A 14,813-nucleotide genomic window follows, 5' to 3' on the forward strand; every position below is an offset into this window, starting at 1 on the left:
CTTTGCTTCGTAGAAACTGTGTTTGGAGGAGTGATGTTGAAGGAATGGAATCGTGTAGGTTTCTATCAGTTCAGGGTCCGAGACACTAATTTCTTAAGTTGGGGTTAATGTTGATTTCATTTCGGTCATTCAGTTTGTTCGTTTTGACGAGAACAGCACCAGTTACTTCGCGTATGAATCGTGGTAAGATCAATTCAAAAGACGTTTACGGCAATGGTTCCGCAGAGCGGCAGCATAGCTGTCGGTCAGCTTGTTTCCCTGCGGAAGGCAAGGGGTCCGCAAGACGGAAGGAGGCCGCGGTCCATCCGTAGAAGCTCGATTCGTGTCCGTCGCCACTCAGCGCGCATTTTAGTATCGCTTTTCAAACACGCGCAGCGCGGCGATGACTGCAGATCGCGAGTCGTTTGTTTTCAACGTTCGCAATGTGGTGTTTGCTACCGCGAGAAGTGGTATTGAAAAGTAATTAAAGATTTTGTCATTTACGATTGTAAATTTCGGATAATAGTCCTATTCATTGCTTATTTATCCGTGTAATTCGGATCGCTTTGCCTGTCAGCGACGCTAGTGGCGACTTGAGTAAACCGTTTTAAAAGCAATGCTGTGAGTGACAACCAGGTTAAGAGGCCTACGAGTGGCGATTCCTCCCGTTGATGTTTTTCACGCGAAAACTTGCGTGAGTTTCGCCTCTCTCTTTTGTTTCCTTTCCTTCACTTGTCTAATTGGTTGTGTTTTGTTCCCCCTCCCTGCGGTGGTGCATTGTGGTGCTGGTGGTGGACACCCAGGCGTACACTTGTCTCCACGTTTGCTCAGAGTCTCCCTCGTCTGCCTGCTGTTCCCCCACCGTAAGTCTTCCTCCTATACGCACCGTCCTCTGCTCCATGCCTGCCTGCTCTCCATGTTATCGTTCTCGCTTCGTATCTATCTATCCTTCTCGCTTGCGTCATCAACCGTTATTTCGGCTTCTGTTATTTTTTTTGCTGACGAAGGCGTCCGAGGGTCGAGCCCGGGACGCTTATATAAATAATTGCACGTTTAGTTACCTGATCAAATGGTCGATTCCCGATCGCTTCGTTCGCATTTCGTTGTTTTTTGCTGTTGTTGTGGGCATGTCTTCCCGTTGATATTTTTTACGATTTTGTGTCCTCGTTTCTGTGTTTGTGTTATTTTTTATCGTTTCACATATTTCTTTTAATCCTGCCTGTGTTTTAAATTTGTGTTTATCGTCACGATTGGATGTTTTTTAATGTTTCTGATTATTGCATGAAGAAATTCAATGTGAAGGAACTTCACTCATCGTCTTATCTGTTGACAGTTAATTGGATGATCCTTGCCTTCCTGAACCCTTGAATAGCTTTGCTATGTTTTAGCTAGCGTAAAAGTTAGCTCACCTGAATGAAGTATAACTGGTGTGATCCTTTCTGTACCGGCAATATTAACTGCTTGTGATGGTGTAAGAAAAGTATCCCATTGTTTTGAGGCTGTCAGCCTTTCCGTTAAAGAACGAAGCCAAGTTTCTGCTTTCCTCATGTGTTTGTGTAGATTACATTACTATTTTTAGCGTTGTAAGATTTCTTGTCCCTATAAATTCCTTTGATTTCAGATTTACTGGCATTCATTGTTTTGAAATATTTCTTGTTGTTATGGTGAAGGAGTCCAGTTATATAAATAAGACGTCTTACCGATGAATGAATTCTATGCTTTGTGCTGTATCCGATTTTCTTCTCCCTAATCAACTTTGGAGTGATCACTTATCATTGGGAGTAGAAAAAGAGCATTATTTAAATTAAAAAACGCTCATTTATTAAAAGGGGTGCAATTAACTCGTGCCCGAGGCTTTTCTTTTTCTTATGTCGTAAAACATGTCTTGCGAACGCAAAAAGGCGATCTTGTCTCTGTCCCGTTCTTTTTCGATTGACGAACGAACGAGCGCAGCCCTTCCATAATTCACCGTTGATAAGCCACCCCAGAAGGCCGTCGAGTGTGTTATCAGCACTGGTGGGTGATTGCATCTTTGGCAGTTAACCCGATTGCTTCTTTGAAGCGTAATTGCACGAGCTAAAAAGGGATTTTTATGACTGCTCGTTTCCAAGTGTCTGAGTCGGTGGGTCCGGGTCGCATCGCCGAAAGGCAGTAGTGAGCACTTCTTCATCTTTGATCTCTCAATGCACACTCTGTGCTGCGCTGAATTTGATTTGTACTGAGAGTTCGTTGTCTGGAAAGGAGTGTGATTTTTACTTTTAAAAGGGCTGTCCTTGTGAACTGATCGACATTCACGAAAATTTACTGAAGATAGTTTTCTATCAGTTAGTGTCGATTTTTAACAGATAAAATTTAAAAGTTGACTTTTATAAAAAGAAACGGTTAAAGTTAAACCTTAGCTCCATTTTAAACTATTAGTTTCAGTTGTTAAATCGTTAATCCCAACATTGTGTGGTTGTTTCATTTGCCACCGGCTCATTTGGTCCATTTCTGTGGCGTCGTCGTCGTCGCTTGGTGTTGGAGCTGCGAGCTCAGCGTGGCTAAGGCATCTCCGCGCTGTCCACTAGAGAAAGGCTCGCTGCTCTCTCCGCCTAAGGAAGCCTTAAACGGGAGCGACTCAACTTGCGAGTCTCGATCGGCATTTTTCCATTTCGATCGCTGCTTCCAGTCCTGCCAACGTCTTGCATTTTTCTTCCTGATCACTCGTTTACTCTGTCTTTCAGCCAGTGACGTCAGCTTCTGTATTCTTTAGGATGTAAAGTGATTGGCGGAAACAAAGTAAAACTTGAAGTTTCCCGAGTTAAAAATGTATCATTTAACGTGTCATTCTATAAAATGACCGCAAAGTCATGATCAATTTCACTATTATACATTTCCGTAAAAGATGAAATGCCTTCGTTCTTTTATCAAGGCCGAAGGGCTCTGGGAGCGGTCTAGAGGGATATATTTGGAGGGTGGGACACTAGCATTTTTCATTTTTTTGAGTTGGGTACACTCTTTCGCATGGCGTTTTGTAAATGATCTCATTCCTAGTGCACTCTCCCTCCAAATGAGCATGTTGCAAATATTTGTCCTGATTATAAGGTTTGGTCGTATCCCTGGATAAAAAATTCATACCTAGCGATGAACACCAGGGAGCTCTATGCCAACTATTCCCCGTGATTACAAGCCCTAGGAAAAATGGGGATTGAATTCGCCAATTAATTTTCAAACGCTGCTCTTCACGAATGGTTTGGGGCTATTAGATGATGGGATGTTAATTTTTATTTTTTAGTTCCCAGAGGCAAGTGGTCATTTCTTAACAGAAAAAAAATCAACTCTCGTGGCTGCCATATTTTGTGTCAACTGCCTCGTTCAGCGATAATTGCTGTCTTTTAAATATCAGCTAGTTATTTGTCAATAAGTCAGTTCCGTCGAAAGAAGTTCGTCGTTTTTATCTCTTTGCACATATACTCGGGAAATTCAGTCCCCATATTAACTTGGTTCTTGCAGATTTCAATCGTCGCTCTTGCTTCTACGCATTCCCTACACGAGTCCCTTAAACCCTCCTGATGCTCTTCTTTGAGTCATTTGTCTCATCAGAAAGACGCCTTCTGCATTGTATAATGGATTTTTATAGTGCGAGCCTTTTTTTATCACGTCTATGGGCGTAATCTTTACCTCATATCGTTTCTTTGATTTTTTTATGATATTCCAGCGTCTGATTTTAATTTTTTTTAATGCTTTTTTGATTTTTATTACTTTGTATTTATCCTTTTTTGTATTTCATCGCTAATAATGTGCATGCGTGTGAGTCTGTCTGTTTGATTTGTCATTTGTGTGCTTGCATTGCACTGGGCTGCAGTGGGAGATGTGTGGTGGGGTATGCTTGATTATTGCATCTCCATCATTATGGCTCCGTCCAGCAGCCCTGTTCCGCTCCAAATGTTCTCCTCCTCTAATCACGCCCATTTCTCTCTTTCTCTCCATCCTACATCGATCGCTGCTGCTTCCTCCGTCTGCCCATGATGCAACATCAGGCGAGTCGCCATGTCAACAACCTGTTCGAGGACCTCCGCGATGGACACAACCTCATCTCGCTGCTCGAGGTCCTCTCGGCCGAACACCTGGTCAGTACCGCCCCATCCACACTCTTTTTTCTTTTTTTTTGCTTCCTCTCTATTTCATTGGCCTCGATTCCTTTGAGGCTGTTGGTTGAATTCATTGATTAATTTGAAATGTTAATTAAAATCAAGACAAGGAACAATGTCATTAAGAATTGACATGTAGGTCCTGTATGTTGACCAGGAATTGAAAATTTTCCAATTAATCTCTTTAAGATTGTATTCCTCCAAAGGGGGGAATCCCTCCCCCTCCCTCCACGAGATCTCACACAGCCTTATTCTTCTCACTTAGTGCTGTTGAAATTCTATATTTACAGATTTATTTAAATAAAATATGATTGACGCATTGTAAACTTACATTACGGGTGCTATTTTAAAGTTAATCCGTAGTTTTAACAAATATTAGCTTTGAAGGTGGGGGAGTGTTGGCTTCCCATTTAGTTGGTCCGGGTTTGAATCCCTCCGGCGAAAGAGATTTTTTTTTCAGTTTCTCCCCGATCCCTGCTTGCGTGGAGTGGTTCGTCCGTCGGATGGGACGTGCTCCCCTCGGCGCCTGTCGCTAGGAGCCGGCGCGGCGCCTCCTCTCTGCTTCCCCCTTGACTCATCTTTCCATCCTGGCGCCGCTGCAAATAGGGTGGTTTCCTATTATTTTTTATTGCCTAAATCGAAGGATCATTACTCCGGGAGTAAGTATTTCATGCTTTTAGATTTTTAAATGGCGATATCTATTTTTCGCCATTAAATGAAAAGTAAAAATTTTCAAGCGCGCGAAAACGCGACGGCTAAGTATGAATGCTAGGAAAACCCCGTGTGACGTCATTCTGGTTCCCGCTGTCGCCGTGTGAGGTGACCTTGGGGCGCGGATATGTGCGCCACTACGATGCAGGCTACTAGCAGGTAGCAGAGTACCCTGCTAGCAGGTAGCAGAGTACCCTGTTAGCAGGTAGCGCTTGGCTTAAATAAGGATTATTAATACCCTATCAAGCGAAGGGAACTTTCCGACCTTAGGCAATTTTAATAGGTGATTATTAAGAGATGTTTCCCTTAGCTCTGTGCCTCATGCATGCATTGGTAATCTCAGACGATGTAAAATTCCTATCTACTCTTTTAATATCTAGGTCCCTGTGACGTCACGTGGAGTGGCATCGCATGGCCGCCAAACTGGTCTTTTTCAAATGAGGTTAAAATTAACCATAAACATTTGTCTAAACTGGGATTTCTAAAACCAAATAATATGTATATTATGAATACACTGATGGTGGGTAACGAATCATAATCAATGCCTTTCGTTTTCTTTGATGAAGGAAACTACCCTATTGTCTCCTCCGCGCTGCCATACCACGGGTATTTGTTAAATAGCATAAGATTCATCAGGAGTTAGCTAATGCTCTCAAATTTGCAAGAATGCAATAAAATTTGCATAAATTAGCCGATCATGACATAAACCAGTGCTGGCAATGGGTGATAACTCCGCGCATCGTTCAATAAATTCATTTGTGGTCAATTGCGGTAATCGTTAGCATTGGCGATAAACGTAGTGTTCTTCCCTCTGTTGAATCGATGGAAAGTTACGATGTACGAAGCTTATTGCAATGCCGTTGATGACCTTTAGCTTCTATTGAGGAGTTTTCGTGCATTGTCTTACTAAATATTTCCTCACGGGTTTGAAATTCGAAATCGGAGCTTTCACTCCTCTGAACCGAGCTGTGCAATTCGTGATTCATTCGTGATCATTGCAAGTGGTGCGAATATTTTTCGAATTTCAATTTTAATGTTAAAATTTTAAATGTTGTTGTAATTATCGTCATTTTAGTGTTGATGTAAGTGGTTTTACTCGAGTTAAATGTCATCCTTGGCGATTGATATGGTTCACTGTCACAGCAGTTGAAATAGTATGGTTTATCGAAGCTTATCTTCAGTAGGTATGTGGATAGCGAAACACACTCAGCAAATCTCTCAGTCGCCATTCATATGTCGTTAATGCCATACAATAGTGTAGTTTCCTTCATCAAATAATACGAAAGGCGTTGATTGCGATTCGTTACCCGCCATTAGTGTATTCATACTACACAAATTATTTGGTTTTAGAAATCCCAGTTCAGACAATAGTTAATGGTCAATTTTAACCTCATTTGAAAAAGGCCAGATTGGCGCCCATGTTATGCGATTCCACGTGACGTCACAGGGACCTAGATGCTATACGAGTAGATAGGATTTTTACATCGTCTGAGATTACCAACGCAAGCATGAGGCACAAAGCTAAGGGAAGCATCTCTTAATAATCACCTATTAAAATTCCCTATGGTCGGAAAGTTTCCTTCGTTTGATAGGGTATTAATTATCCTTATCTAAGCCAAGCGCTAACTGCTAGCAGGGTACTCTACGCTACCGCCATGCTCGGCAGCAAGCAGCCTCCACCGTAGCGGCATTCATAGCCTCGCACCCAGGTGGCCTCACACAGCAGCAGCCAGACGTCACACGGGGTTTTCCCAGCATTCATACTTAGCCGTCACGTTTTCGCGCGCTTGAAAATTTTCAATTCTCATTGAATCGCGAAAAATAGATATCGGCAATAAAAAATATAAAAGCGTGAAATATGTCCTCCAGGAGTAATAATCTTTCGATTTAGGCAATAAAAAAGTAATAGCAAACCGCCCTATTCTAAGTGTCACCTAATGAAAAGATCTGCTTTGGCATATTATTGCGTCAACCTGTGCTAAATGATGCAGTGAATCCTTAGTACTCCTATTTGTAGTATAATAACTATTGTTTTGTGTCGACCGCGAAATGATTCGTCCGTAGCCGAGAGCTCCGGTACTTACTGATGCACTGGCAGAACAGTATTAGTCAATGGATCGCCTTCAAACAGTTCAAACGGTTGATTGAATGAGCTTGTGCTTTCGTTCCCAGCTTAACTTTGGCTAGACGTTGTTGCGGGGGCTTCGCAGTCCACTGCTTTGACCTCAGCGACACGGGTGACCTCCGCTCGCGGCGTCCTGTCGCGCCACCCCTGGAAATCCTCCCTCTCCTCCGAGTTTCTCCTTCTCTTTTAAATTTTGCTTCATTTTAACTGGCGATGGGTCAGAACTTATCATCAAAGCTCCTTAGAAAACATATGCTTTGAAATTAAGCTCTCTCTCCGTCGAGGGATAGTATAGTTTCCCTAGAAATTAATTTCGATGCCATCATTTTGAATTTGGCGGAAGGGATAAAATGACGTGATTCATATGGTGACAAAAATAGATCGTGCATTTTCCGTTAAGAAGGTCGGAGAAAATATTGAGGTGGTAAATTTGATGTTGCATGTAGTCGAAAGCATCCGAAATCGTTTATTCGACCGCATGTTTTAGCTGTTTTTCGACTGGGCACTTAGCTGGCAGCTGAGCAATCAGCTGAGCGTTTGACAGCGCGTTGGCGAATTTTATGAGAGTGAGTTGAGCGTTTGAAAGCGCATGGCGAATCAGCTGAGCGTTTTTTTAGGCACCCAGTGATGCAGCGTTGTTCAGAGGGAAGCTTTATCAATAATTTATTCATTAAAAACGGCCCTCAAATGCTGTATCTTTTTTCGCGTTTGAAGTGATGTTTTTTTTCTGAAAATTGATCATTATCTCACTTTGTGATATTTAATTACGATCACTACATGTTGAATAATTGACTTTTTTTTATAATATTAGTCTTCTCCCAGCAGCACATTTTAACGGTAGAGTAATAATGATAATAATAAAGTTATGGGTCACACGACCATCAGCCTCAGAAGTTATAATTGTGTAATTTGGAGTGTATTGATATATTTTTATGCGCCAGATATGCGATTACATGCTTATGAAATGTGTGTATGTATAATGTATTTTTTCCTCTGTTGCAGCCGCGGGAGAGGGGCAAGATGCGTTTCCACATGCTACAGAACGTACAGATCGCCCTCGATTTCCTCAGATACAGAAAGGTGAGTCACTCCACTCCTCTCCTCCAAGTATTTTATCCAAATGTTTTATGCAATACCTTTTCCCATTGATTAGATTTTCATCAAGTTTTTTTACGATTGACATGTCAACTACGTCCGTTACAAAGTTTTTGGACGTTTATACCAAAGTTCCTGGGGAAATGTTTTAATGTTATATTTCTTGGGACTCCTTTGTGTTTTGATTAAAGTTTAATTGTTTAACTAAATTTTCCGGCCTATGTGCCTTATGTTTTAAAGGGATTAAAGTCTCTAAAATTATGTGGCTGAATGATGACTACAGGCTTGGGAAATGTGTGATCATAAAGATAAATAATGGACCGAAAAATAACCGGTCATGAACATATAGTATACTTGTATCCACACTAACCTTTCTTGTGGCCTAAGTGGGACCTCAGTCATGAAAGCCGTGTCTCACCTGCAAGCCATGTCAATCACCCGCCATCAGTAAGTTCTCCACACTTCTCTACCCGCTAAAAAGTTCATCGAGGGTGAATGATTTCCCTTCAATGTGGGACATATGGAAACGGATCTTTTTTGCCAGTATTTTTTTGCTCTATCTTATGACTGCTCTATGAAATTTACGTTACGAGCAGTTGAATTTGGTAAGTGTTTTTTTCATTTCATTTTTGGAAAGCTTGAAGAAATGCTGTAGTGCAACGTTCATTGATTCTCGTTTCGCATTTGTCGATTGCAAATTCTCTTTGATCTACTCTCTTGTTCCCATTTTTGGAATCGACCAAATATTAAGTAGTTTTGAAGTACGTTGCATGGCTGACGTTTAACTTAAATAAACCTAATTTCATCAGGGCATCTTGGCATATTATTTAATTATTCAACGTAAAATAATGCCACCTTAAAACTTCAGTGTGCTCCTCTGAATTTTATAACTAACCGACGTAGGTTTCGGCAAATTTTACCATTGTGAAGGTGAAATTACACCCGCTGGAAGGTTTCAACTGTGAAAATTACATAATTTGTCGAAACCTAGCTGTGTTGATAATGAAATTATGTGGAGGAGCATAGCAAGCATTTTTCTGTCATTAAACGATTGCCTGTAACGCGGTTCCACCAAATCAAAAAACGCCGTTCGTAAACGTCTACTCTTTTAAGTTTTCTTCAGCATTATTTTTGTGTGATTGGATATCATGGGTATTTTTTTCATAATTCACGATTGGTTTGAACAATATATTCTCGCTTCATGCTTCTTCCTTTGCAATGCCACTCGCCTCCGAATCATTTCTTTTGTGGATTTAATGCCCTGCGATGAGTGATGTTTGTCCTCGTGGCTTTGAAAATGAGCCATTATCCTCTTGTCTGACACTGTTTTCTCCTCTCTCCGTCCTCCCTTGCAGATTAAGCTCGTGAATATCCGCGCGGAGGACATCGTGGACGGCAACCCCAAGCTCACCCTTGGCCTCATCTGGACCATCATCCTCCACTTCCAGGTCAGTCAGTCAGTCAGTCACTCTGTCATCGCGATCTCATCAGCCGTCTCTTCGTCCTTCCTTCAATATCCACCCGTCTCAAAACTGGACGCGCTACCCACAGCACTAGAGCACACACAACAACGAAAACAACAGCATACCTACCCTACGACCCCTCTCTCTACCCCTTCTCTGTATGTGTATTAAACTGCCCCTACGGATATTTCTCAGAATTTTGAAATCCCTCACTCAGAGATTCGACCTGAGGGTGGTTTGGGTAGCGCTCTCCGCGGGTTAAGTCTCAGGCGTGTGAATACATCGCGTTCAGGGTAGTGGTTTGGGGTCATCAGTCCCTTTCCTTGAGCCACCTCGCACGTGGAAGATTTATTAATTTTTGGAGTTTCCAAAGGACTCTCTGCGGATTGAAAACCGGGACCCCTCGATCGGCTGCCGAGAGCTCTACCCAAACTACCACGCTCCCCACCTAACAATATAGCCAATTGCAAAACTCGAAAAGGTAGGAGTTTCAGAGAAATATATAAAATCTGTTTTATTTTTTATCTGTTCTGTAAAAAGCGCTTTCAGTGCGATTTGTGCTATTTTTTCCTTCGCCTCCGATCCAATTTTTCTCTCACTTTTTTTCAATATTTTTTAGCTGAAGCTTTCTTTTGATCCGAACCAAACCTACTAATGCCGTACCTACACAAGATTGAATTGACTTCTATAAATATCTCGTAGTCACTTCATATGTGAATAGTGAAGATTAAACTGTACTAAAATTCCCGGTTACGATTAGATGCACAAGTCGGATAGAAATTTAGTTTCGAAGCTTACATTGGTTGCATGCATAGGTAGTTTGTTAATCATGAGTTCGCGTTAAGTAAGCACATGATAAAGATATTTTATTCTCATCTATATTGTTTCTTTTTTGCCATAAAAATCCTGAACAACGATGAAGTGTGTGCAACTTTTGCTGATGTGTTTAGGGACCTGTGCCGAGAGGCGATATTCTTCAAGTGAATTATTGATTATAGCGTATTGGTGAATGCCATTTCATTTATTGTCAACTTAGAGGCTGTAAAATAATTTAAAAAATTCCAGAGTTCGATAGATGTGTTTACTCAGCTTGAATTAATTGGAAAAGTCTAAATTCAGTAGCTTCCTTCTCCTCCTTTTCGCCCTCGTTTCAACGGCGCGGCGCGGGTTTCGCTTTCTCCCCTCCGCTCCCTTCGTTATGAGCAGAGATGTGCGTGTTCCAAGTGGAACTCCTTACCTCCTCCCGAGAGGATCGTCTTCTCAGCGAATTACTCCCAGTCGCTGTTTCGCAACCTTCATCTTCTCGTGCCACGTAGACCCGTCGGGAGTAAATCTTCATGAAGTGTGTTCGTTAAGGGTGCTTCGTCAGTGAAACGAAGGAGGGTCCATTTAAGTGGCGAAACGGGCGATCTTCATGACCTCCCCCTCTTTCCCGTTCGTCTGTTGAGCACTCTTCGTACGTGGGCGCTGCGCGAATTCGCTCATAGGTGGCGGCGGCGGCAGTTCCACCCCATCTTCACTCAACGGCCGACGAAAAAAAAACAATAACTCCTTCATTCTACTAATATCTCTGTCTCAAGGCCGTTTTATGTAAATTATTAGCGATAGGTCATAAGCGTAGGTAGCACTTGGCGAGAGATTCCGGTACACATTCCAGCATGTCAAGTCCAGCCTATTTTTTTACTGTAGCCATTGAAGCTACCTAAAGCTCCATTAATTTTTTGTTGTTAAAAAAAGTGTACATTCAAGGCTGGAGTAATAAATTCATTCATTCATTCAATTGCAGCGTTCAAGGAAAAATAAAAGCGCTTAACTCGAATTTGAGTGAAAGCGATAAAGTAGCAGCGTGAAATTTTGGAACGCGCGGTGCCGTGGCCATTTTTCTTAGTCTTTCAAGTGTGTGTGTTTCATTAATTCTAACCGTGGTTCATGGAAGAAGAGGCCTTTGGATGGAAAATGACATTTGGAATGAAATGGAGGAGGTAACTCCGAAAATTTCAAAGTGCTGTAAAAATTCACTTCAAATTGAATCAAAACTTGGTTCGTCCATCACATTCAGTTTGTTTATTTCGTCGCTGAGAGACTCCGCCATCGTATGCCCCCCGATTCTTTATTTTTTTTAGCTTATGTAAGCTGGGTGCCAATCACCTCGTATTGCGATTCAGGGAGTGCCAGACCGTGAGCTATGGGTGTGTTTTACGTGGAATGAAAGGCTTAAGAACGATGGCTTATCTAGCCTCTCAACAAAATCGCCTCTGAATTATGATTCCCTCCGAGCCGAGTGTGTTTTGTTTTCATCATCGCGTGCTCGTCTTCAGGTGTTCCTCTCATGCCTTAGTTTTGTGAAGGGAACGGTCTGGGCGATCGTTTCACGATTCCATCCTGCATTCACTGATATACATCTACCTACGTTTACATAATACCCTGCGACCCACCTCTAGAGTGTTTGGCAGGGGGTGACCAATAACCAGCACACATCATGCAATACAATCCCCACGTACACATTACACGGTGATGGAAATATTAAGCGCAATAGCAAAAAAATTATGTGCACTTTCGTGCTAAGGGAAAACTTGCCAACGTTTAGTAATTCCTATTTTAAATCCATTCGAGGTCGGGACAATGGGAAAAGATAAACATTCAAAGAGTCGTCCTAGCGAGTGACGCCACTAATTTTATTGATCGTTACACCTTTGTCGTCCATAATAGTTTGAGGAAAGAAGGACATGCTGAATCTCTCTGCTTTGCCTTCAATTCCCTTTATTTTCTTCTGGTGATCACGTCTACCTTGGTACGATGGCAAACGAAGGATGTTATTCGCGTCGCCCCAAACTCTTCTCCGAATTTACTTTGGACATTTAGCCTATAATTAGCCCTGCGGTCCTCTATAGATTCCGATGCAGTCAAAAATTAAAGATTCTGGTAAAGTCAGAAATAGCCAGAAACATTAAATCAGTCAATGATTTACGTCATTTGCATTTAAATAGTGATATGTAGTAATAAGGCTAAGAGAATCTCAAACAATTTCCGAAACTGCATCAGTAGATATTACAATAGACGTTATGTGGTGCTGATGGCGCATAATACAAACACCAATACAAGTAAATATGTGATAAAATGAATAAATTCCAAGAGGAATGGCCACAATAAGGAAATCACAAATGAAAAGGACTCTTACACGATACATTTTTAATTTTCCGCCCTGCATTTGACTTACGTGGCATACCTCCTGATATTTATTTGATTTATTCACCTGTCGTCCCATTCCAAAGTAAAGTAAATATGTATGTATTCCTTTTTATTTTCTAATAATTGGACTTCATGGAAATAGAAATTCACCCAATACTACTGTACACCTTCCTCCTCCTCATCCATCATTTTCCCACCATGTACCTATGTAATTCGGACTGACACCACTTCCTGCCATACGCCCATGCGACGGCTCGTGTGTAGATGTAGAATAATTATGCCGGGGTATACCATCCGCGGACTTGTCGTGTAGTGTTATAGCTAGATTTTAGTGTAATCCTTCGATTGATCGGTGCTTCAATGCGTTAATTGATACGTTGCTCCACTTTTCTCTGCTAGAGTATTTTCTCCATCAACGTACGTCACACTCCAAAGAGCCATGGACGTTGCTCGCGCACCGCTACCTCCACAAAATCCTCTAGACGCTGATTTATATTAAATCTTCTCTCTTTATATTAAATGCTCCTTCATCGCATTAGTGCGAAGAAACATTTTGCGAGGACTTTTGTTGTATTTAGTGGAGGAAAAGATAGCCAAGTATAGCTCTTATAGCCATGTGAAGCCTGCCGTTTGAAGAAACCTTTTGGCGATAACTTTTCGCCCCACTTCGATTTGATTTTCGGACGATTGGTCAAAAAGGCGGAAGGGTGCGATTTTTGTTAGTATGTTTCATCAGAGTGCATCGTAAGATGACGTAAGGTATCAAATATTTATCATCCCTTCACCTGGGAGATCTCATCTAATTATCTCTATCACTATGTTGCCGAGACAGAGCGTTCGAATCAAAAAGAGAGAAAATTTCTCTCTGAAACCATTAACATCATCATGGTAATTAGAGGCAAGCCCTCACTACGTGTAATTGATACTTGTATGATGTCAACTCTAACAAAATATATCTCCTTAATGATTTGCATAAAATCGTGGGGATACGCTTATAATCCGTGGTCGGTGATGAGCGCGACTCGGTCTTCATTTAATTTTTATTGCCATGGAAACTTTTCACCGGTGGGAATGAGGGTGGAGATGCTGAAGAATGCTTTGGTCCATTAAGTTAGTTAAAACACTACTTATCGTTACTATCAAATCATTTAGGTCTATGAATTCATCGTGGTAGTTAGAGACAAACTCTCTCCGTTTGTTTTTCCCTAATGCATCTGTGGCTTCACCAATGCTTATAATCTCCTTCCTTCACGATTTGCAAAAAAAAGCGAAGGGATAGGCGTGAAATTCGAGTTCGGTGTAGTGCGCGACTCGATCTTCGGTTGTTTTAACGTTGCCATGGTAACTCTGCGCCGGTTGAATGAAGTCAAGAGATGGTTGTCGTCTGCTTACCTCTCTCTCTCTCCCGCACCAGGCAACCAACCCTTCTTTCTCTCTCTCTCTCTCCTGACTCCAATCAGTATTCCTCTAGGCTGTCGACCGTCTTTCTTCCGCCTAGTGCTTTATGTCGCGAGCCCTTCGTTGAATATAAATGGGGAGGGGCGAGGGGGACTCTTTATATATTCGTCAAGTTTATGCACCGGGTCCGCCAAACCGCGAAGGGGGGGGGGGGGTGTAACTCATTCCACTCGCCTCCCTCCCTGCACGCCCCCCCTCCTCCCACTGCCAAGGTCACCTCTGTCACCGTGGGGCCGAGGCACCGGGCCAACAGCGGCATTGTCGGGCGCCATTGCGGCTTTCGCTTGGAGACGACCTCACCCACCATCACCTATGCATCCGAGTTCTCTCGCCTGTTTATTTCGCATTCGGAATTGATTTTTCCACTGCATTGAATCGAAATGGGTAGCTTTAATGTATCTGAGTAATTATTTTCACTGAAATTAGAATTTTAGTCCTAAAAATATTCCTTTGTGAGAAAAAGGCTGCTCCTAAAAGTGTGGCTGTTATAGTCGGTTGTCGTTCGCGGAAAATCAGAGATTTCTTTAATAAAACAGTGAAACATGAATGCTTTAAAAATGCATGTAGCTGAACTGAGAAATTGTGCTTGCTAGATTTAGGAAGGTGAGGTCAAATATGTGCAAAAATGTGACAGTAATTGATAGATAATCCTCCATGGTAGAA

At 42.0% G+C, this 14,813-nt stretch overlaps 1 protein-coding gene across 6 annotated transcripts in view; it reads left to right on the top strand.

The window, feature by feature from the left end:
- The window catches only part of LOC124156605 (dystonin), a 614,708-nt gene that overhangs the window by 423,332 nt on the left and 176,563 nt on the right, over window positions 1–14,813 (top strand). For 4 of the 6 annotated variants that reach the window (XM_046531244.1, XM_046531249.1, XM_046531250.1 and 1 more), the window contains exons 2-5: window positions 783–842; window positions 3,999–4,088; window positions 7,948–8,025; window positions 9,396–9,488. In XM_046531244.1, coding sequence (XP_046387200.1) covers window positions 783–842; window positions 3,999–4,088; window positions 7,948–8,025; window positions 9,396–9,488 — 321 coding nt within the window. The remainder of the gene's footprint in view (window positions 1–782; window positions 843–3,998; window positions 4,089–7,947; window positions 8,026–9,395; window positions 9,489–14,813) is intronic. The other 2 variants (XM_046531247.1, XM_046531246.1) reach the window with 1 other exon arrangement.

This window comes from Ischnura elegans, chromosome 3 (genome assembly GCF_921293095.1).
Source record: "Ischnura elegans chromosome 3, ioIscEleg1.1, whole genome shotgun sequence".
Classification (NCBI taxonomy): Eukaryota; Metazoa; Arthropoda; class Insecta; order Odonata; family Coenagrionidae; genus Ischnura; species Ischnura elegans.